Source organism: Myripristis murdjan, chromosome 1, assembly GCF_902150065.1.
Source record: "Myripristis murdjan chromosome 1, fMyrMur1.1, whole genome shotgun sequence".
Lineage (NCBI taxonomy): Eukaryota > Metazoa > Chordata > Actinopteri > Holocentriformes > Holocentridae > Myripristis > Myripristis murdjan.
Window position 1 is genome coordinate 2,760,304 of NC_043980.1, and position 25,346 is coordinate 2,785,649.

Consider the following 25,346-nt stretch of genomic DNA (forward strand, 5'->3'; position numbering starts at 1 on the left):
GCGTCTCCGACGTCGGGAGTACACGTGCAGGGGCCCCAACGCCTTATGGCATGTGGACTTATATGATAAACTAAAGCTGTGGCTAAACCCATCAATGGCTGTATTGATTGGTTCAGTCAGCACATAATGTGGATGGAGGCATATACAACGAACAGTAATCCCAAGGTAATTGCTGACTACTTCATAAACACTGTGGCGCGCATTGGAGGGTGTCCGCAGCGGTTGAGGTCTGACCCAGGAACGGAAAACGGACAAGTCAGTGAAATGCAGATGTTTCTGTGGAGAAATTACACGGACCATCATGCAGGAGAAGGACGTTTCATCTACGGATGCAGCACGGCCAGTCAGCGGATAGAGTTGTGGCGGGGAATCCTGCGTAAACAGAGTGTACAGAGATGATGGGCTTTTCACAGTGGAGTTCCTGGACAAAAACCTGGTACAGTTCTGCTTCCTCAAGCTCATCCAGATACAGTGTTGAACAGGGTTTGAGTTATAATGTGAGCTTTGTAGGAGTCTCTAAAATAACTAACGTTAGATTTGGAGATAAATAAATGAATAATAGGTGCATTCTCCTTAGGGAGAGAGACTTCACTTCTCATTACCTACACTTACACACACACACGCACGCACACGCACGAACGCACGCACGCACGCACGCACACACACAGACACACACACAAACAAACTTCTTTTCCTTCATCACAGTGGACCATTGAAGCCTTCCAGATTTTCATGTAGCAGCCCACTTCTTGCAGCAGTTGTGTCAAGTACATTGCAACAACCCCAAACTGCTCAATAATGGCCATAAAGTGTCAACAGTCTGAAATATTACAGCCAAGGCCTAGTGCCAGGATGAAGTGACGACCAGCATCAGCGCTGTCCACGGCGCTGAAACATCACTCAGCGCTGTCCACGGCGCTGAAACAGCACTCAGCGCTGTCCACGGTACTGAAACATCACTCAGCACAGTCCACGGTGCTGAAACAGCACTCAGCGCTGTCCAGGTGCTGAAACAGCACTCAGTGCTGTCCACTGCGCCGAAACAGCACTCTGCGCTGTCCACGGTTCTGAAACAACACTCCGCGCAGTCCACGTTGCTGAAGCAGCGATCCGCGTTGTCCATGGTTCTGAAACAACAGTTAGGTCTCTGTAGCAAAGCTGCTGCTAAGCTGTCATGAGTGCAGGTGAATTCCAGTTGTCTAAAGCAGTTTTTAGTTTCTTTGTGAAACTGAAAAAAAAAAAATAAAAATAATAAAAAAAAAAGAAACTATCCAGGCTTGTAGACTGTTGGCAGCAACAGCAGTGGCTTTCTCAGCAGCATGGCAGCTACTCTATACCATTACTTTCTAAGCAATTTAATATAAAGATAATGATAGAAGTATTGGCCTCTTCTTCCAAATGTGTTGAAATGTTTTTGGTTTGCATGCTCTCAAAAGGCATGGGTTACTCAGCGTAACATTCTACTGTGCACCATGCTGAAAAATAATGCGTGTTGTTAACATGACCTCCCACAGATGTATGTTTTTACCACTTTCATTGGAGCTCACATGTCTCGTTATGGGAGCTCAGCTCCCACTGGCTCCCACATAACTGCACTCCTGGTGTTAGAGAACATAATCAGATCCTTTACGAATTAAAATGATTACTATGAGTCAGTTGCAGTGTTGAATAATTTGCTTAAAGCAGTTTCTTCAGGAATTTTTGAGGGTTTTTTGTAAGTCTATTTGTACGTCACTCAATGTTTGAATGGTTTCATACATGGTTTCATTTCATATCAGCCTAGGGAACCACATACAAAATGCATTTTATTGTGATAGACAGTGACTGTTTTTACTGCAATTAATTTGATTGTTCATTGTCACAGGATGAACGTGATGATGTTGTCAGAACATGGAATACACACCAGATAAGATCAAGGCCTGCCCATGGTGTGCACAGAGGACGGCCCATTCTCATGTTCTCTATGCCACATCTCTATGGAGCAGCAGAGGACAAACTCCAGAGTGTGCTACCTGAGGAAGTTGCTGTTTGCAAGGAGGAGTGCACCCCAAAAGGGCAGTACCCCTGTGATGAGACTGTTTTTGAGCTCTGAATTCTGTTAATATGTGAAAATGGTTGGAAACCTCGTGTGGATGCATACAGTGGCACGGAACTGTATTCAGTATTAAGAAATGAGATACTTGAAAATATTTAAATGTTTTTCTATACTCACCTTGTTTTTGTATTGCCATGTAAAGACTGTCTGACATGGCCTCACAAGAGGTTGGCACAATATGATGTTACTCCTACAGACCCTTTGGCAATTCTATCTTTACAAATACTGTGTAAAATACTGTGTAAATATTGTGTACATAAGGACACTTTCTTTGCACACATTACTTTTTTCTTAATAGTAAATACAGTTCTATGCCACTGTATGCATCCACAAGAGGGTTCCAACTATTTTAACTTCATCTGTGTGAATCCATCCTAGTTCAATATTTCTTGTCTGCTGTTTTGCTCTGCTTTTTGTTTTGTTTTGTTGCTCAAACTTTCAAAGTTTGAGCTGTAGGATTACTCGCTTGAATAGACTATCATGAAATAATGGGGAAATTATAAGAATAAACTATTCAACACTTTAAGAGTGATGATTAGTTTATTACGGCAACTGGGCCGGAGGAGAGATGTAACAATGACCGATTAACTAAGTTTCTAGTTATCAGAATAGTTTATATCGGGAACATTACACCCTTGGAGATGGTAGCCTATGCACGGAAATAACCATAAACACAATAAAAGGGCAGCAAGATCTTTTCCGATTAGGGATCAAGAATTCCACTCACAAAGCCACTCAACAACGAACGTGAATTTAAACACACTTTATTACTACAACTACTGATTACAAACAACTAGCTAAGGTGAAAGAAAGATATATGTATGAATATATGATTAAACCAAGCAAATTACAAACAGACAAACAAACGATGAGACATGTAATGAATGAGCAAAGAGGGTTGAAAAACATGGAATGGATAAAAACAGACAGCGACAGGTCTTGCCGGAGTTTTGAAGTTCGCGGTGTTGACGGCGGAGCGGACCAGCTGGTTATAGCAGGAGCCAGGAGAGGAGAGCAGCGTGCGGAGCTGGAGCTAAGGCTCGGGATGGATCGGCCGCTTGCTGGAATGGAGTCACGCAGGAGAAACGCTGCGGGTGTGTCTTAGTTGAAGAAGCTCTCCCTGCGGAGGCTTGGGTTGGGAAGTTCAGATGGTATAAGCTCTAATTCTCTCTCGGGTGCACAGAGGTTTTAACCCCTTCAGCAACTCCTCAGGCGGGAAAGTTTAGCCAATCGGATAGTTATCTGTTATCGGTAACTTGAATTCACAGACAGGGAGTTAATTGCCCTGAGATGAAAGTATTCCTTTAACAGGTTTTCATATCAGCCAACCTGTAAGAGGAATTTTGGAGATGACCTAAAAATTGACTTCACCTTATCCTGAGTAGCACAATGATACCAAACATGACATACAAAATCACAACATGGTCCCATCCACATCTGCCAATTCATTTAAGCAGATGTAATTCAGGCTTCTCCAACAAGCCTGACCCTTGTTACTGATTTGCGGAACATTTGGTTACTCAATGTAGCTGCACAGTCCATTTAGAAAGATAAAGTCCACCTTTTTAGGATGCAACAAAGCTCCTGAGGGATTCAGGATGTCCTTTGTGTGTGCGTGTGTGTGAGTGTAGGTGGAAGTGGGGGTTTTAGTTGCATTCCTTGTGTTTCGTGGGGGTCTGCTCTCCTTATCAGGAGAGGATGCCGGGTTTAGGAATGTGACTCTTTGACCTCTGGTACCTGCAAATCAAGGGTTGGTTGAGTCATTGAGACTGTTAGAGTCCTTGAGGGGAATAGAACACAAATCCCTGACCCTTTGGTCACCTAGTGAGGGGCAAAATGTTCATTCCAGTGTTTTTCCATGTGGTCGCTGAGTGAGAAACAGGATGCCTTTATTACCCTAAACTGGCAAAGGTTGCTGCGGTCAAACGGCAGGCATGCCATTTGATGGTGTTTGTCTCCAAGCCTGGAAACCTGGAACCCACAGAGCTTATCTCTTAGTTTTTCAAAAAGGCCTTGTTTTCGCTTTGACGAGTCAGTGTTAAGCTTGCAAAAACTGAACAAAGCAATCCTGTCTCCATACGATGGAAGATAATTTGCCAGTTGAGCATCTTCCATGAGCAGGATGACCCCTCTGTCAATCTGTGAATAGGGAAGAGGCGTGTCTGTTAACTTTAGGTGAGAGAGGACAACAAACTTGAAATATGTAAAATGAAAAGTAAAAACCAAGACATGCATCATTTATTGCATTTATTGTGAAAAATAGTTCAGATGTTTTGATGGTTAGATGTATGAGTTACTTATCCTTGGTCAGTGTATTTCCTGCAGTAGATGATGTTCAGCTTGCCCCTCTGTGGAGAAGCAGCATGTAGTGCTCTTACAAAAGCAGAGGATTGTTTTGCTGTAAATGATACCAGCAATGAGTCTCATTTTAGCCAACTGAAATGGGACACACCAAGAAAAATACAAATCCATGTGATTGTATGCTATATCTTGACCATTTTTGGCGTTTTTGTTGTCATAGTGCCTGGTCCCTTGGTAGTACATTCCCTCAACCATATCATGTCCATATTCCTGAACAGATGTGCAGCTGTGCCTCACCTTAATCCACAGATGATGTAAATGTAAAGCACTGAAAAATGACTAAAATGTGGTCTAAACCTATTTACAGGTATGACCCATTCACGGTCGCTAATATATAACAGGTTGCTGGTACCATTTATATAAATACAATGATCTGCTTCTCTGCTGGTACTATGCACTGCTTCTCCATACAGGGGGTGAGCTGACCATCATCTACTGCAGGTAATACACTGACTGTGGATAAGTACAGTAAGTCATTCAGCCCCACATCAAAAAACCTGACACAACCCTTTATAAAAGAGACAAAAAGAAGGCTGCCTAATACTGTACACAAATATCATGGACCAGTATTCACAAAGCTTCTTCATACAAAAAGTTGCACCTAGTGACAAAACTCTAAGGAGATTGTGAATTTTCTTTTTAAAGAAGAGCTAAGTGTACAATAGTGTACATCCCAATAAAGAAATAAGCTATTCACAAAATATCTTAGCCCTTAAGAGCGATCCTAAGGTTAAAATCTGTTAGAAGTAGACAGAAGGACTTTAGGAGCCTTAGGAGTTTGGAAAAGAGTGGAAAGACAAAGAGGAATGAGAAATATTCTGAATAGCACTGAATGATTGTGAGCTAATGAAATACGTAAAGGATAATATATAGCAAGGCGGTCATTATTGCGAATGAAAACCCCTATCACCCTGTTGGGGTTTTCATCCGCAATAATAATGACCAACTCGCTAGACATTATCCCACTTATTCCATGGCTACTTACCAAGGAAATAAACTAGCTGCTTTTCATATGATTTTTATTGATTTAAAAACGAGTTCATTGCTTCCGCAAATAGAAATAGTCACATATGTTGTTATGGACACGGAACTGCGTGCATAGCAACAGTCTGTTATACATAGCAATGGTCTGTTATCAAGAAATATCCAACCACAGAATGCTGTGATTCACCAATCAGAAGAAAGTATTCAATGTAGCCGTTGAAATTTTAGATCATGCAAGGGAAATGTTTGTAGTTCATCTCATAATGTCCCTATATCCCCTACTCCCCTGTCCTGATAGCTAGCCTGTCCCGGAGCAGGCTAGCTTTCAGGACAGGTTTAGGATAGGTTTCCTATCTGGATGACAGGTGAACCAGTTTTGTGATACAGATAATCCGGAGTTGAGCCTGAAGTTATCTCGCTAACACCTTAATCCCGCTTCATGATACAGGCCTCTGGTTAGTTTCATGGAGTCTGTTACTGCGGTAACTGAGCGAGAGCTTAAGTTACCTCCCTCTGTGAAACAGGCTAGAGTTACTCCTCTGTCTCTGCTTTGCGTTACCTCCCTCTGTGAAAAGGAAAACTCAGAGTTTCCCTCATTTCAGGGTTAACAGACTCAGAGTTTTCACTAAACCTGCTTTGTGAAATGGACCCCAGGAGGATAGAAAGAGGGAGAGTGTGTGGGTGACTGACATTTATATACCATATAGCAGTTGACGTCACACCCACAGGTGAGGGTTAATTTGGTATAATGCTCCTGATCTGAGGGTAATAGGTCACATGGTTACAGGTTCCCTGAAATGGAATAAAACAAAGTTCAGCCCCAAGTCTACGACTGTTAAATGTCGTAAGGCTACAGGTGTGGTGGATGGTCAAGAGGTTGCTGTTATCGACACTCCAGGCTTGTTTGACACAAGATCTAGCCAAGAGAAAACACTGACAGATATGACCCAGTGCATTTCTTACAAAAGCTGGCATGAAATTTGAATCACTCCTAATGAATGTGCCTGAAGGTGTTTAGGAGAGGCCTGAAATCCCCAAATTCCCTGCACTTTGATTTTCACAAAGGAGTTTCAGGTTCAAAGATGAGCAGCATTTCTTGTAAATGCTGACAGGCGGGGGGAGCAGCAGGGTGAGGCTCGGAGGACAGTAAGCACAGTGTGTATGGCTGTGGGGAGGAGCATGATAGCATCATATAAAAGAGGATGTTGCAGACTGACTCTGCACTCTGCATCGACACTTCAGCAGCAGCACATCTACTCTGAACTCTAAAACCCAGACATGGCAAACAGCCGGGCCAGATATGGTGAGTCACTGTACTGCTGAATGAAGGTTTTGTATTGTATTTCAGAGGACATTCACTGCATTTTTTACACTTTCTTTAAAATAGGTTAGATACATTTCTTGCCCATGTAAGTACTAATAGAAACTGGTAGAGAAGACAACTTTTTTTTTTTTAGTCTGGAAACTATATCTGAAAAAGGGATAAATACAGTATTATACTGTATATATTCGAAGACTCAGCAGTTCCATGTCATTATGCATTCAATACAGCAGGTGGCAACCTGGCACTAGTTAGGGTCTGAGGTTGGGGTTCTGAGGCCTGGTATAAGCCACTGCAACACCAGATACTGAAAAAAGTGGCTCAGACGTTGCCCAGGTTAACTGAAGTGTTTCTCTCTCACTTTCGCTCTGTTTCTAAATAAAATTATTTTCTTGGTAGAAAAACAGGATTTGCTCTTTAAAATGTGCTGAAAAAGTTTATTGTACTATAATTAGTGTCATCTTATTGTCTATATACAGTATGCATTTGTATATAAACACACACACATATATACATAGATAGATTGATAGACATACAAAGATAGATAGATTGTAGATATAGATATAGATATAGCATGCTCAGTGGGGGAAAAAAACATGAACATTAAATGTGGTCTGAGCACTGAGTGTTCACACAGCAGGAATCTGGGCCCATATTCACAAAATATTTTAATGCTAAAGGTAGCTCCTAACTTGCCAATTTAGGAGAAACTTTTTAAAATAATGGGCGTGTCAGTCTTAATTTTAGGACTCCTAAATTTCTCTAAAAAGAGAATAAGTGTCTTAGCACTAAAAATGGCTCCTGACTCTGTGACAAGTTCAGGGCAGTCAAGAGACGCTGGAGTCCACTGAGACCAGCTTAGACCTCCAGCCCTGTTATGCTGCTGTCAGAATGGCCAAGCTCAGTGTTTACCATCGAGGTAACAGGTGATAAAGATTTGGGTGCAGAGCCTCCTCCTAATAAATGCAATAAAGATTTATAATAAAGGTTTATTATAAATATAATTTGATGCTGTGTATCAAAGTTCAGTTTAGCATTTGTTAATTTTTCCATATGCTAAACAGACTGAATGATAGAGAGTAATACATTATAATCTCGAGTATTTACAAATAAGTGGCTGAAATGTTACCTGTTGCAGCTGTTTGGTGCTTGAACTCTGCAGTCCCTGTCCCTGCCTGAAACTGAGGCTGAGATCTGTTCCCATGCTTCTTTTTTGCATCTTGTTGTCAGCCCTGCTCCACATTTCACTTTAAATGATATACCCCCTTTAATGCACAAGTTATACAAGAAGGAGGTGCTGTTCTTATGTCCAGTATGGCTTTGGCTTTCTTTTGGAGGCACAGCTTCAAATGTTTTATCAGCCATGGTCACTGCAGTATCTAGATAATACTTGAAGGGCTGCTTATATACATATTTTCTATTTCTTTAACGAGATACAGATGCATAAGAGGCTGCTGAAAATGAGCTAAACATGTGCTTGATTGGTCTTTATATGTTTCTTTGTTTCATCTTTAATCAGAGAAGGCTACGTGTTTAATTTTTAACTCTTTATTTAAATAAGCCAAGAGTATCATAATACCTCTTGCTGCAGTATTCCTAAGATAAAAATCACTCACAAAGACCCATTCCCCATCAACCAATCATTGCAGGCAGAGGAAGTCAACTTGTTCCTGAAACATGACATCATCCATAGCAACGGGGTCAACCGTGCCCCTTTCTCTTAGCTTAAGAGTTTTCTAAGTTTCTTAGTAAAAAATCGTCTCAGCAGCTTTGTGAATAGCTTTTAAGAGTAAACTCTTAGTTAAGGAAGTTATAGTGACATTTAAGAGTACTCTTAGTGGTAAGATAAGATGTTATGTGAATATGGACCCAGATATGCATCTGATTTAGGAATAGGAAATGGCCCAAATCAGATGGTGAAGGTTCAGAATACAAATTGTTATAGATATCAAAAATGTTGACCCTAAGTGTTGTTCATTCTTTCCTGTAGAGTCCACCATATATAACGATGAGGTGCTCAGGATTGTGCTGGTGGGGAAGACTGGAGGTGGGAAGAGTGCAACTGGAAACACCATCCTGGGAAGAAAACACTTTAAATCAAAGTTCGGCCCCACGTCTCTGACTGTTAAATGTCGTAAGGTTAGAGGTGTGGTGAATGGTCAGAGGATTGCTGTTATCGACACTCCAGGCCTGTTTGACAAGATATAACCTTGAGAAAACAGTGAAAGATATGACCCAGTGCATTTCTTTTGCTGCTCCTGGTCCTCATGTCTTCCTGATAGTGATCAGGCTGGGCAGATACACAGAGGAGGAGAAGAAGACGGTGCAGAAGATTCAGGAAACCTTTGGTGAAGATGCAAACAAATACAGCATGGTTCTCTTCACTTATGGAGACGAGCTGGAGGATACCTCCATTGAAGAGTTCCTGGAGTACAGCGAAGAGCTGCAAAAGCTTGTGAACCAATGTGACGGCCAGTATCATGTCTTCAATAATAAGAAGCAGGATGGCTCCCAGGTCACCAAGCTGCTGAGGAAAATCAGACAAATAACAAAGAAGAACAGAGGAAGCCATTACACAAATGAGATGTTCCAAGATGCTGAGAGGAAACTAGAGGAGGAGAAACAACAAATCTTAAGAGAGAAGGAGGAAGAAATCTGCAAAGAGCGAGAGGAACTGCAGAAGGAAGTAGAGAGGAAATATGAAGAGCAACTAAGGAAAATGAAGGAGGAACTCCAAGCTGAGAGGGAGCGTGAGAAGGAGAGAGAGGAGGAGAGGAAGAGGGAGAGGAAAGAAAGAGAGGAGCAGAGGAAGGAGAGGGAAGAAAGAGAGGAGAAGAGGAAGAGGGAGAGGGAAGAAAGAGAGGAGGAGAGGAAGAGGGAGAGGGAAGAAAGAGAGGAGGAGAGGAAGGAGAGGGAAGAACGACAGGAGGACAGGAAGAAGGAGACGGAAGAACGAGAGGAGGAGAGGAGGAAGCAGAGGGAAGAGAGAGAGGAGGAGAGGAAGAGGGAGAGGGAAGAAAGAGAGGAGGAGAGGAAGGAGAGGAAAGAAAGACAGGAGGACATGAAGAAGGAGAGGGAAGAACAAGAGGAGGAGAGGAAGAAGGAGAGGGAAGAAAGAGAGGAGAGGAAGAGGGAGAGGAAAAAGAGAGATGAGGAGAGACAAAAAGAGAGGGAGGAAAAAGAGAGGGAAATTAGAGAATTAAAGGCAGAGTGTGAAAGAGAATTGAAAGGGAGAACACAAGAGTTGGAGAGAAAGTATGAAAGAGCAGCCAGACAGGAGGCTGAGGACAGCAACCCAATATTTCACGTGGCCAAAGCTTGTGCTGCAGCAGGTAAGGGTGTCAAAAGCATTTGGAATACAATTAAAAGCTGGTTTAAATAACTTCAGTGCTATATTTAGCAACTAAAGTTTCCCTATGACAGTAGAATAATACTGTCATACAAAATATATTCAGCCAAAGAGTAATTTATGATCTTCAGTAGATTTAACTTTTGCTTAATGTGAAATTTGTAGATAGTGCAGCGCTTTTTGGGCTGCTGTACTTTCAAATCATGCACTGTAAATTTTTAGTTTAAATAAATGTTGTTTTTTTTTCAATGAAAATTGTAATAATTCTAAGTTGAGCTGATGATCTGTTTATTATTATTATTATTATTATTATTATTATTAGTATTATTATTATCATTATTATTATTATTATTCAAAGAGCTGATAGGACTATGGGGCAACTTTTCAAAACTAACTGATGGTTCAAACTCCAGTTGGGAAACACAACTAATGGCTGAGGTGAATTTGAATTTTAGCTGTAATGTGTTTTAAATGGTCACTGTCTAAGTCTGTTTTCCTGATTTTCCTGAGCTACACTACAAATGCTGAGACAGCTTTTGACTGAAGTGAGTGGTCTTTTATGTTGAGTATTTTGCAGAAATATGGGTTTGGATATCACTTCACTTAGTGGATTTGCATGCTTTACTCTAACCCAAAAGCATTCATTCATATAGACTAATGAACAGGTTTCGAGACCCATTATCTAGCTGTGCCCAGTTTCTATGATCACAATATGACTTTTGGCCATCCGTAGATACAAAACTGGTTTTACACATTACATAACAGTAAAACAATGGGTATCCATAGAAAAAAACAACTATTACAGAAAGTTGAAATACTGGACTTTAAACTCTATTTTATGAAGTCAAACCCAAAAGAAAGTATATCAACTTTGTCTCCCAAAAATTATGTTCCTATACAACTAAACTGCATTATTAATTTATAGAAGGGGAAACATTCTGTTGCAGATCATGTTTGTTTGTGACATATCACAAATATGCTTCTAATCAACATGTCTTGTATGTCATGTCAGGCAACATTTTAGCCATTTTCATTACTTTAGCCATGTAAAGTACTTGCTTGGTGGGGAAAGATTCAAGATTCAAGATTCAAGGTTTATTCGTCACATGCATGAATGTACAGGTACAGCAGCAGTGAAATGCAATTGCAACAACTCCGGCACTGTGCAAGTAAAAAATAAAAATAAAAATAAAAAATACAAATAATAATAATAACGATAATAATAATAAAAAATAAAAGAAAATAAAAATAAAAATAAAGATAAAATAGAAAGAATAAATGACATTCCTATATACAATGAACGACTATATACAATATGCAACAATATACAAAAAGTACAAAAAGTACAAAAAGTACAAATAAGTAGAGGGTAAGTACAAATGAGTAGAAGAAACCCTGAAGAACAACACGTTCCGCCGGAGGTTCAGGGTTAGTGTGAAACCGTGAGACCAAGTGACAGAACCTGATGCCCGGGACTGGGCATCGGGGGGGGGGGGGGGGGGGGGGGGGGGGGGGGGGGGGGGGCAGTGAGTATCAGACAACAGGGAATAGTAAGGTGCTGAGCTGTCTGACACTGCATGCAGGTGGTGTTGTGGACTGATATACAGAGTTTGTGTTATGAGTTCAGAATCCGTGTGGCCTGGGGAAAGAAGCTCCTTCTCAGCCTCTCAGTCCGGGCTTTGATGGAGCGAAGCCGCTTGCCTGAGGGCAGCCACTCGAACAGTCTGTGGTTGGGATGATGAGTGTCTTTTAAAATCCGACTTGCCCTGGACCTGCACCGCTGGGTGTAGATGTCCTGGAGGCAGGGCAGTGCTGTGCGGGTGATGCGCTCAGCACATCGGATCACTCTGTGCAGGGCCTTCCTGTCCTGGGAGCTGCAGCTGCCGTACCAGGCAAGATATGTTTTTAGCCTAGATTTAAAAGAGTTGATGGAGGGGGCAAATCTGACAGAGGGGGGGGAATGCTGTTCCAAAGTCTGGGGGCAGCGACTGCAAAGGCACGGTCACCCCTGAGTTTAAAATTAGTCCGTGGAACCGTTAAAAGCCCTAGGTCAGCCGACCTGAGGGGTCTGGAGGGGGATTAGTGGATTAACAATTCTGTCATGTAGGAGGGGGCCGCTCCATTCAGGGCTTTATATACAAATAAAAGAAGTTTAAAATCAATGTGGTATTTCACTGCAGCCAGAGCAGTGAGAGAGAGCAGTGTTAATTTCGTCGGCTATTTTTCAATTTAGTTTTAGTCTTAGGGCTCTAGTTTCGCAGACCTGGGGCTCTAGTTTCCCGGCGCAGCGCAGGATGGCGCAGTGAGGCGCACCCTGCGCAGAGCTAGTTTCGACCAGCGCAACGCGCGAGGCGAACGGTTTCCAAGTTTCGCAGACGGATGTGCGCCGAGATGGGAGTGGCGGCGCAGCAGGGGGAGGTGTCGACAGATTCAGCTTGGCGCAGTGACAGTTTCGTGCCAAAAGGCTTCGCCAAGGTGCACCAAAAGCTCGCCTCCTGAAACCATGTCTACTTTCGGCACAAGGCGCAGCGGGGCTGGCGCAGTGGAAGTTTGGCTGACAGGCGGGCAGTGCACACACATCACCACAACCTCACAGACTGTCAGACACATTAACAATGCAATAAATACCCACAAAAACCACTATTCAATGCTACTATCTCAATCAGCACATAAATGTATCTCCATATCGACTGTCCCGTCACAACTGATGTCAGATCAAAGGAGATTGGCACCGTTTGGCAGCGTAATGGAAACCCAACCTGGTCACCTGTCAGTCAAACACTGTGTCCAGTACGGTGATGTCTTTTTTCCAGTCATGGTGTCTGGCGCTGCTCCTGTTAACTACACAGTTCTTCTTCCATATATATAAATATTCCACTCTGGGTTTTCATTACCGGACTATGACTGGTAAAATCTGCCAAAGTCCGGTAATTTTTAAATGTCCGGTGAAAATATTCACAATTTGAATTTTATTAAAACAGTCAATTTCCACGTAATTTTATTTATAATTAAAAAAAAAATAGACTGCGTGATCCCTGTCTCTGGTGCAGGGATGGTTTTTGCTATGGGCAGTGTGGGCAACCGCCCAGGGCGCAATCTACTTGGGGGCGCACGAGAAAAAAAAATCGCCAGTTTCCTAGACTACCGTATTGACCCGCACATGCCATCAGTACCATCAGTCGGCATCAGGCGGGCCGGCCGCGGCACCGGCCGGTACCGCGCCCACCCGGTCTGGTCTGCCGGATCTGACAGGTGAGGGGCTTAATGCCGGCCAGTGCCGGCTCGCCTGATGCCGACTGATGCTGCCCCGGTTGGAGTAGTAACATGAAAGGGCGCAAGCCAGTAATTTCGCCTAGAGCGGCAACATAGGCAGAACCGCCACTGCTCCGGTGTACCAGAGGGAGAGAGAGAGGGTTTTTTTTTTTCTGCAGAACCAGATCAAAACAGTGCAGTGAAGTCGCCTGGGGGAGAACAAGGTCACAAGACTGATGTGCATTGCAAGTTGCGGAGAGACACTTGAGACTTTGGATTTTAATTCAGCTGCTGAATTAAGTTTTTATTGCATCTATTTGATTTCAAGTTGGCAGCACGCCGCGTTATTAAAATGATATGACCCCGTTTTTTTGTTTGCAAATTGTAGTTGCAATTGTATGCAATGTTCATGTTAAAAGAGCACAGGCTTGTGCAATATTTATTTATTTATTTTAGACGTTACGCACGTGAGTCAATTGACGGCACTAATTTTATTTGATACAGGCTGCTTTTCAATAAAAAAGATTATGCTATAAATTGACATGCCTTGATATCATTGTTATATAGCCTGCATATAATTTTAAGCTCAGTAAATTCAGATAATATTTGACCGGAATTTCAAGCATTTGTCCGGTAAATTGAAAACGTGCCGGTCACGTTGTCCGGTGCCAATTTTTTCTAACGGAAATCCTGATTCCACACATATCGAAAATGTAAAATGCATCGGTTCCTTGCCAGACACTGGGCGTTTAGAACAGCAAATGTAAAAGCTTTCATGAACCGGATTTTGTTTTAATCTCTAGTGTGTTGTTGCATCAGTAAGTGATGGAGTCGAAAGTTGCAAAACAAACATGTAGGCTATTTATATGCAGAGGCGGTCCTGGCAAGTTTTGCGCCCTGGGCGAACCATCCTTCTCTTTCTGAACAAGGCACCTGATGTTTTTTTTTTGGCCTTTTGTCCATGATACTCCATTGACTTTTTGTTGTTGTTGTTGTTGTTTGGCATTTTCACATAACCCAATAAATTACATGTAGCTATAAGGGGTCTATATTAATTTTATGAATGAAATACAATTTATTTGGAAGCAGCAGTTTGTGTTGTTTGGCCTGGGATCTTTCATATCAGAGGTTAGTCTATCCCCTGCCCCCCTCCCCTTTGCTTTTCCTGAGACTCACAACCTGCGCACAGCCTCTGCAGTCGCAAGTTGATCCCCCGCGCCCCCCTCCCCCTTGCCTTTTCTTCTAACACACACAACCTGTATACATGACTCTGAGCAGCAAGTTGACGTGATAGTAGCGCCCACTGCACCAACTTGACATGGAAATGAGCGATATTAGTCTAGAAACTTTTTTTTTTTTTTTTTTTTTTTTTTTGCGGGTGCACTTTTTTTTTTTTTTTTGTGCGCCCCCAAGTAGATTGCGCCCTGGGCGGTTGCCCACATTGCCCATAGCAAAAACCGTCCCTGTTTATATGAATATGGCGAGGATTATGCTTTGAGGTAAAAACACTCATTAAAAATGGGGGCTTCACAGTAAAATTTATATTTGCTCGTAAAAATCAATAACTTTAACAGACGGTGACAGAGCTGGAAAAAAAGAGATGCGAGGCAGGCAGGTAATGGAAAGACGGGACTCAGGAAGACGAATGTAAGGATAGATGCATGAATGGATGGATGGGTGGACAGATGGATGGGTAGACAGATGGATGGCAGGTAGCTCCAGCAACATTGCAGCAGCCAAGTCTGGCCTCACTGAGTGTGTGATGCGGCTGCTCTCTTCATCCATGTCAAATGTGTAGACTACCACTACGCCTTCGCGCAGCGCATTTTAAAGGCGAGGACAGGGGCTCATTTGATTGGTTTAAAGTGAATCGGCTGTGTCAAACCCACACCACACCTTCTCTCCTCCCTTGCGCCGGTAGGAGGAATGGCGCAGTAGTTGCGCCAAGGCGCACGGCGTGCCAAACTTGCAAAATCCACTTGGTCACACCCAGTTGGCCCGCGCTTCGCCAGGTCTGCGAAACTAGAGCCCCTGGTGAGGCGCGGGTATGGCCAAGTGGATTTTGCAAGTTTGGCACGCCGTGCGCCTTGGCGCAACTACTGCACATCACCATACTGGATACATTGTTTGACTGACAGGTGATCAGGTTGGGTTTCCATTACGCTGCCAAACGGTGCCAATCTCCTTTGATCTGACATCAGTTGTGACGGGACAGTCGATATGGAGATACATTTATGTGCTGATTGAGGTAGTAGCATTGAATAGTGGTTTTTGTGGGTAAAGTGTTCTGCCCACCTTTCAGTGATAAGTTTCTGGTCTTTAATGAGTGTGGTGCCATCTGCAGACTTCAAGGGGGAGATGGAGCAGTTTCTTGGGCCATAGATGGTTTTCACAACATCATAAAAGTTGTGCATATCGTTTCTGTCGGCATGAGATTGGATTTCATTTGCTTTCGATATCCACCACTCATTCTGCAGGGCACGCAGTCTTACCTGCACCTCTTTCCTGGATTCTCGCCATTTTTTCCGGAGAGCATGTGATGTTGGGTTGTTGAGGGAAGCACTGTGTGCTTTGTGCATGTCTTTGAGCATGGATGTTATTGTGCCTGTGTTGTCACTGAACCAGTCCTGTTGCTTTCTACCCTTGTACCCGATCAATTGGGCAGCTGCCTCAAAGAGTCTGGAGCTTACAGAGGGCCACTTTTCGCCAATAGGGTCCTCTGTGCTCAGAAGTGGTTCAATGTCCTCCAGCTTTTCGGTCAAAGAGAGACAGAGGTTGTCCCAGATACCAGCCTTTTCAAGCTGGATACAGTCAAGCCTTTTCTTTCCTGACCTCTGGAGGCGGACAGCAGGGTGTATTTTCACCAGGAGCCTGGTCATAATGAGTCGGTGATCCGTCCAGCACTCTGCCCCTCTCATTGCACGAGTAAGTAAGACGTCTTTTATATCAGAGTGTCTTACTATGGTGTAGTCCAGCAGGTGCCAATGCTTGGAGCATGGGTGCATCCATGATGTTTTGTGCTTGTTTTTGAGTTGGAGGAGTGTATTTGTGATGGTCAAGCCATGCTCAGCACAGAGGCTTAGCAACAGGCCGTTGGCATTGACTTGACCAGTGCCATACCCACCCATGACACCACGCCATACCTTGTTATCTGTGCCCACTCTGGCGTTGAAATCTCCCAGCAGGAAGATCTTATCATCCTTGGGTACATGACGGAGAGCCTCATCTACTAACTGATAGAAACGCTTCTTCACGTCATCCCCTGATGGTAGTGTTGGTGCATAGGCACTTAGGAGAGTCGCATAGCGTTTCTTGGCCAGAGGGATCCGGAGTGACATGAGCCTCTCACTTATGCCAATCAGGGTTTCGGTGAGTCTTGGTAGGACGCTATTTTTTATTGCAAGTCCAATACCATGCTAATGTTGTCCTCCGGAAGGGTATCCCTTCCAGAAGAAGGTGTAAGTATCTTCCTTCAGGGAACCTTGATCCAGGAACCTTGTTTTGCTCAGGGCGGAGATGTCAACACTGTAGCGGTTGAGTTCCGCTGCGATGAGTCTGTCGCTGAGGTCTTTCGGCATCGGTGTCCAGCAGGGTCCGAATGTTCCATGTTGCCAGTCTAAGAGGGATATTTTTCTTTATTTGATTTCGACCGCAGAGTGGAATTCCCGGCTGAGGATGAGGTTGAGTGGGCAATGTTTGGGCCACCTTTTCTAGGCCCCTCCCCTCTAGGGGGCGAGCAGTGCGATCCTTAATGGGGCTGCTCAGTCGCACAGGGGTCTGCCGAGAGCAGCTGCCACTCACCGGCTGCTAGCGACCATGAATAGCCCTGTGCCGCTGACGTGCAGGGATCTGGCTAGGAGCTCCCAGTCTATTCTAACCTGCCCCCATCACCAGGCACCCTGTCGCCGCCAGACTTCCCATATTTCCGGTATCTGGTTTCACCGAAGCAGAGGTGGATACCTGCGCAATGAAATTATTTAGAGTGCTGTTGCGGGTGCGCGTAACCCAGCAGCAACTTCTTCACCATGGGAGGGTGGGATCTGGTGGCAAGGGGAAGTCCAGGACGACCAGCATTCTTCAACAGCTGCAGGTGGCTGCCGGAGCTCCAGTCTTTCGGAGGATCGCCTGTCGTGCGCCGCCACACACATTGCTTTTCTCTCAGGGTCTGCTCCCCTAGCCTTTGTCATCCAAGACTTACCCACAAGGCAGCGGGACAGTGGTTAGTCAATGCCTAGACAGTTGACCTCTGGGGACCACTGTAGCTCCATAGATCCCCTGCAGTTTAGCCTGGGACCGCCAGGTACCCAGTTTCCGTGTGTGGAAACTGTCCCACAAGGACGCACTACAGGAGTCTTGGCGTTAGGTAGGCTATGTGCTGGCAGAAGGAGACTTACTCATTTTGCTCCTCTTTTCACCCCTTGTGATGGAGGCTAGCCGGCAGTAGCAGCTGGAAGCAGAAGGTAGCAAGCAGAAGCAGCATGCACTACGACTACTACAACTACAGGCAGGGGCGCCGCCAGGGATTTTGGGCCCCATGAAAAGAAATCTTATTGGGCGCTTGTATAGCCGGCCAAAAGGCCAGCGAAAAATTTTGATGCTGTTTTATATAAAACGATGCATTTTAATGATATTTTTGACCATCATTGCCATATTTGTGAAAAGAACAACATGACAGTTACTTGGTTATTGCTCACTGTCTCCCTTGTAGTCCTGCATGCAGGTCTAATTTATCTCCAAAACTGTAGACTCACAGGTGGTGGCATTGGATTTGGGGTGAAATACATATATGAGGCTATATGGTCATTGCAATTTAATCTTCTGATTTCCAGAAAATATAAACATTTCTCTGATTGTATTGACAGCAGTCACTCAGTCTGCATGCACCAGAAATTTTCTCCTCTGTTCCTACTGCTTTGCAGTAGAAACGGAGTAGGGGGGATGAGAGTCCCATTTAGCCAGTGAGAGGCAGAATAACAAGAATCACTTCACTGTAATGGTTAACAACAAAGTGAGGTAATAAAGAAATGATACTCTCTGCCTAGGCGGGGAACTGAACCCATGGTCTCCTGCACGGCAGGCGGAGACACCATCCGCTCTGCTATCGGACCTTCTGTAGCTAAAGTGTAGTTGGGCAGATACTCCATTCATGTTGATCATTTCGGAAAAACCGCAAAGTCCGATCGGCTTGAAAAGCTAGCGCGGCTGCAGGACCAAACCATTTCATGCAGATGGTGGGGGGTTACTTTGTGGTCAATTGGGGATTTTTAACTTTTACTGACAAAAACAAGTAAAAACAAAGAGATCATAATGACAGTATTATTTCTAAAATATATATAGGCTATATTTACTCGATGATGGTTCAATAATTTTATGTTAGTTTTACCTATTTTTTGGGGCCCCTGTCAGGCAAGGGCCCTTGGAATTGTCCTAACTTTTCCCCCATATACGGCGCCCCTGACTACAGGCACTACTGCCTCAGCACTACTGCACATTAGCCTCCTACGCCCTGTGCATAAGCACACACACAGTCACACACACACACACACACACCCCGGCATGAGCACACAGCAGCGCAGGAGGAGAAAAACTAACACGCATCCAATGAATGCACTTTTTGGATTGTAATTTAAAAGTCTATGACGAAAAAGGAAAGAGACATTTTATCAAGTTTTTATTTAATGAAGTAGATTTCATCTCGTCTTTTTTCGTCAACAAAAAATGCATGTTAATTTCGCCACAGTCAGTGTTTAAGGGTACTGATTTCGTCTCGTCTTCGTCTCGTTTTTGTCATGAAAAAACCCATCGTTGATGAATATATTTCGTCTAGTCTTGTCTGACGAAATTAACACTGGTGGAGAGAGGCTAGGACAGGAGTGATGTGGTCCCTCTTTCGAGTACCTGTCAGGAGTCTGGCTGCAGGGTTTTATACCAGTTGTAAACGGGAGAGAGAAGAGTGATTGATACCAGTGTATAGAGAGTTGCAGTAGTCCAGGCAGGCGGAAATGAAAGCATGGATGACTTTTTCAAGGTCTGTAAAGGTGAGGAATGGTTTGATTTTTGAGATGGTGCAAAGTTGGAAAAAAACGACTTTGACTACCGTGTTGACCTGTTGAATCAAAATCAAAAAATTTGAGTGTTGAATCAAAAGTGATACCAAGGTTTTTGACATGAGGTTTGATGAGGGTGGACAGGTTGCTAAGACTGTTGGATATTGGGTTGATGTCAGGGGGGTCAAAGAGAATGATTTCGGATTTAGCTTCATATAGTTGAAGGAAGTTCTCTGCCATTCAGGACTTTATTTCAGTGATGCAGTTGAATATGTTGGTGATTTTGGATTGGTCGTTTGGTTTGAGGGGGAGATAGAGCAGGGTGTCATCAGTGTAGCAGTGGAAAGAGGTGTTATATTTTTGGATGATTTGACCGAGGTGAAGTATGTAAATGGAGAAAAGAATGGGACCTAGGATTGAACCTTGTGGAACCCCGCAGGAGAGAGCAGCTGGGGGAGAGGAGAGTGTGCCGATGTTTACAGAGAAGGTTCTGTTGTTGAGGTAGGATATGAACCAGTTCAGAGCAGTGCCACTGATTCCAGTGGCATGGTGGAGACGGTCTATAAATATATATCATGGTCCACTGTATCGAATGCAGCGCTGAGGTCGAGGAGAATGAGGATGGCACAGTTTCCAGAGTCAATGGAGAGGAGCAGGTCATTGTGGATTTTTAACAGGGCGGATTCTGTGCTACTTAAAACCAGACTGAAGAAGGGTGTAGACATAGTCAGAGTATATCAGTTAAATTACTTTGAAAGAAACTAGAATTAAAAACATCCTCATAGACAAAAATAAAACAGACAATTTTAAATTAGTCTCTATTTAAATTATTATCTATTTTTAGTGATGCACGATAACTGTTTTTTAAAACCGATACCGATAACCGATAAGTTTCACCTCCTAAAGGCCGATACCGATAACCGATAACTGATAACCGATGGGAATTTCCCAGTGTGGGATCAATAAAGTATATCTATCTATCTATCTATTTATAACACACACATATACCTAAGATCATGACATAAGACACATAAGATCAATACTATGAACAAAACCAAAAACAATTTTGACTCTTTAAATGAATTGATATTTATTTTTTCCAATGAAAAACTATTGGCAAGCCTCTCAAACATTTTCTTAAAGCTATCAAACAAACCTATTTGATATCTCACATCAATTTAAATAAGGTGCATTACTTACTGATATAAAAAACAGGGTTCCTACAGGTTTGTTCACGTTAAATTCAAGTCTTTTTAAGACCTTTTTAAGACCATTTATATCAAAAATTAATACCTATTTCTCGGCCTATTTCACAGCCCTATCAGAAAAGAAAAATGAACACCTTGAATTTCGAGCGATCATAAGTGTATGTTTATGAGTTGCAGAACATAATAAATTATCTTGAAGGAGTAGATGTTTACCAGTAAGCTTGACTCCAATAATTGAACAATATGTTAAATTATTATTTGTTTTAAAAGTGTAAATTACTTATCAAACAGACCTTACAATTCAGCTACCAATGAATGAGTAGTAGTATGCATGTGATACCATAGATTGAAAAATAAGCCGAAGTGATACCTCTTCTCTGAATAGACAAGCTAAGCCAGTGTGCTGCTGTTAGCCAGTGAAAATAGAGCGGAGTGGCGACTCTTCACTTTGTTACACAGTCTATGTCAGTGTGCTGCTATAGCCTGGAAAGTTTCTCTGCCTTTCGGACTCGTATGGTGCCGGTGCAGGTGTTGTAAATTCATAAATTCAATGCTTTTAAGACTTTTTAAGACCCTGCGGGAACCCTGAAAAAATAAATTCTTTGCGGCTGGCTTGCTAACCTTAGCATCTTTAGCAGCCCGGGCGTCCTCATACGCTTTCAAAACTCCGTCGAAGGTTATGTTTTATGTGGCTGGTCAGGTTTGAAGTATTAAAGCTCGAGCTATTTCTCCTGTTGTGGAAAAATACAGCACATTCGTGTACCACCTGTGAGGATCATAAAGCTGGGGTTAACCTGAGGACGCAGAAGATACCAGAGGGCAAACTGAGTGTGCAAACAGGCCGGAGGTCCAGCGTGAGGACACAGAGGTGCCGGCGTGGTCATTTACAACCATGGGTGTCGTTGCGAGATGTCTACAAACAACCAAAAATTTACTAACATGGGGTGTACATTAACTGGACGGGAAGGTCAGCAGGATGGAAAAACACCAGACAATGTGATGTATACTATAGGTGTCCAAACGCATTCCATGACTCTGTATAAAAGCAGGCTGCACCAACCAAGCAGGGCGCTCTTGGTCCTCAGACATTGCTTGTCGTTGGCTAAGGCGCCCACTTGCAAGTGTCCCCAATAAAATCCAGAGTGTACTAGACTCTTGCTGCGTGTCCTCTGTTCCTAGAATTCCCACCACACTCCCTCCTCATGGAACTCGCTTGGAAAATTTGTTACAAAATAACCAGTGAACTGTCTTCTTCGGAAACTTTGTAGAAGTCCCACACAATCGACGCCATGTTCTCTGTTTTGGTAAGCACGCTGTGCCGCATGCTGCATTCAAGTTGTAACGTAAAATCCCCAGTTCCCTCGTTTGCTAGTCGTTCTTTTGGCCTTTTAAAGTTCATGTTTCTATTTTTTATGTGTAACATGTGGGAAAATACTGCGAATATCAATTCAAGTCAGTAACTACCAAAATTATGACCGAGTTAACGAGTTGTTTTCTGGCATGAGGGGGTATGAATGGAAGAATTCAATTTCAAGAATTTTTTGGCTGAGTTTTAAGCTCAGCCAAAAAAAAAAGAAAGAAAAAGAAAAACAGCTGTTCCAGATTGGAATTGAATTTGTGTAAAATGTCACGGGATGGAAGGAATATAAATCCATGTTTTATTTTAATATGTATGGTACCAACATTCCCACATTATAATTAAAAGAAAAATAGACTGAATCTCATGCATAGTGTTGTAAGGAATCAAGAGAAGCAGAAGGAATTTTCTGCGGTCCAGGCACCAATAGTATGGAATACATTATGAATTTACAACATAATTATACCTGTACTGCCCTTACAGTGCGTTCAATTATGCATAGCTAGACAGCCAGATAACACCAAAAAGTCCTCCAAAAAAACACACGGCTCACTGAAGACTTTCTTCATTCACTTGAATGTGTATCTTTACTTTTCTTTGCTTTGTAAAACTGCAAGATTATAGAAATAAAAATATAAATTGGTATGGTACACAAGCATTTTGATTTGCATACAAACATACAATCACTTAAATATTATCAAACAAGCACTCTACTGTATGACAAAACACCTTAGCTCCAGTAATAACTATCAACTCAAAGCTAATCAAACAACAGAGCTAGCTGCAACTAGCTAGCAGTGCACCTGGTTCTCTATACAGCTAACATCATGACATTTGGTCAAATTCACAAAAACACAATCATTCTATAAACACTACTTAAAGACACATGGTCTCCAAGGCAGAAGCGTGTCAGAAATCATGTCCAAACAACATGGACATAGCTGTGAGCATGGCCACTGTCTGAGGTCAACTGAAGTCTGAGCTTCATTGAAAATGGAGCTTAACTGCAGACAAAACTTTCACCAGTAGGTGGCTTCACAGAACACAAAATGATGCAGAAAACTAACTCTTATTACACTTCTGTATTATACAGCTCCATTTTTGTAACCTTTTCAGCCTTTCGCTTATTTTTCAACTTATTTTAACATATGTATTTTATTTTTATTTATTTATTTTTATTTTATTTATTTATTTTATTTATTTTTATTTATTTTATTTATATTTATTTATTTTTATTTATTTATTTTAGCACAGTAACCTTAACGCCAGAACATTGTAACAATATTGTGATATTTGAGTCCATATTGGCTGGCCGTATTGTTCAGCCTTTGGGAAATATTTGAATGAATAAAGGTTTTACAAAAGCTGGCATGAAATTTGAATCACTCCCAATGAATGTGCCTGAAGGTGTGTAGGAGTGGTCTGAAATCCCCAAATCCCCTGCACTTTAATTTTCACAGAGGAGTTTTAGTGCAGTGCAGTTTAAAAGAAGAGCAGCAGTTCATGTGAATGCTGACAGGCGGGGGGAGCAGCGGTGTGAGGCTCGGAGGAAATGGGCTGATGTCCTGTTACTGTTAAATCTGCATAACTGCTACATGACAAACAGATTTGGCGCTCATTTATGCCACACATGAGTGAGGTTGAGACAAATATCCTTGACATGATATCAAAGGTGGAAAAAGGGTTTACAAGTAAATTTCTGTCACAAAGGCCTAAACTACAAAATAATTTACTGTCATCTAATCCCACAAACATACCAAAGCAGAGAGCTAACTCTTCAGCACAGTGTGTATGGCTGTGGGAGGAGCATGACAGCATCATAAAAAACAGGATGTTGCAGACTGACTCTGAACTCTCCATCGACACTTCAGCAGCAGCACATCTACTCTGAACTCTAAAACCCAGACATGGCAAGCAAACAGGCCAGTTATGGTGAGTCCCTGTACTGCTGAATGAAGGTTTTGCATTGTATTTCAGAGTGCATTCACTGAAACTTTGATCATCCTTTTCTTATAACAGCTCAGATGAATTTCTTGCTCATATACACCGGCATTGATCAGTCACAGCTTCGCCGCCTGCAGTTGGTTCAGAATTCAGCCGCCCGACTCCTCACTTGCACAAAAAAGCATGAACACATCACCCCGGTCCTCTCATCACTCCACTGGCTCCCCATCCGCTACCGCATCGATTTTAAACTTCTACTGGCTGTTTACAAATCCCTTCATGGCCTGGCCCCCACGTACCTGTCTGATCTTTTACGCCACCACACCCCCCCAGAGCACTACGGTCAGCTGACCAACTGCTGTTGGAAGTGCCCAGGTCCAGACTAAGAACCAGAGGGGACAGAGCCTTTGCAGTAGCAGCCCCCAGACTCTGGAACTGCCTCCCCCTCCACATTCGTGCAGCCCAGACTCTGAATATTTTTAAGTCTCATTTAAAGACCCACCTCTTTTCACTTGCCTTTGATTAGTTTTTTTTTTTTTTTTTTTTTTTTTTTTTTTTTGCCAGTGTATAGTGTCCCCTGGTAATTCCTCAGTTACCTTTTAATTTATCTTTTCTTTTGGATTACTGTCAGTGTTTTTTAATCCTTTTTCCTTTTGCTCTAAGTATTTCCTGTGTTTATTGCACTTAAGCACTTTCATGTGAAGCACTTTGGTGTGGCTCAGCCATCTGTAAATGTGCTATAGAAATAAACTTGACTTTGACTTTGACTCATATGAGCACTCATAGCAATCAGTGGAGAAACCAAATTCATCTGTGATCATCTGAGAATACATGCATACCTCCTCTAGGCACATGTTGGGTGTCACTGGAATTTTATTTATTTTTTCAGGCTTATTACCTGATTGAGATTCTGCATGTGACTTTTCCTTATTTTACCTCATCTGTTTGTGCTTGTTTCCTCATAGAATGTGTTATATGTGAATTCCATGTTTATTTATTTATTTATTTTATTTATTTATTTATCCAAGAACTTTGTTCTCTTATAATGCAAGAAATGTTAAGGATGATAAACCAAATGGTGTGTAATCAAAAACCTATGTTGCTGTCGTGAATCTTTATGAAAGCAGTCTTATAGAAATGTTTTATAATACCAACATATAGCGCCTAACCACAACCGTAACACCCACCCCCCTTTTCCGAATATATGCACTTATGAGTTGCATAAAGCCATATCAAGCTATTTATAACATGTAGGCTAAGCAACAGAGAACAAGTTGGCATCCTAACAACACAACATGTACTTGGAGGGTTTCATAAAATAATATAATACAAAAATCACCAAGAAACAGCCCAGAGGAAAATGTGTCACTCCAAGAGACGTACCTATATTTTACAATGGGTAACCCAACTCCATGTGCACTTATGCTG

The 25,346-nt window shown here is 42.5% G+C and overlaps 1 protein-coding gene across 1 annotated transcript in view; it reads left to right on the forward strand.

Moving 5' to 3' along the window:
• Nucleotides 1–3,002: 3,002 nt before the first annotated feature.
• LOC115357177 (GTPase IMAP family member 8-like) overlaps nucleotides 3,003–25,346 on the forward strand; it is a gene marked incomplete at its 3' end in the record, with an annotated part of 59,560 nt that continues 37,216 nt past the window's right edge. Inside the window, 4 exon segments of the mRNA XM_030048581.1 lie at nucleotides 3,003–3,189; nucleotides 7,579–7,680; nucleotides 8,752–8,956; nucleotides 8,958–9,380. Coding sequence (XP_029904441.1) covers nucleotides 3,003–3,189; nucleotides 7,579–7,680; nucleotides 8,752–8,956; nucleotides 8,958–9,380 — 917 coding nt within the window.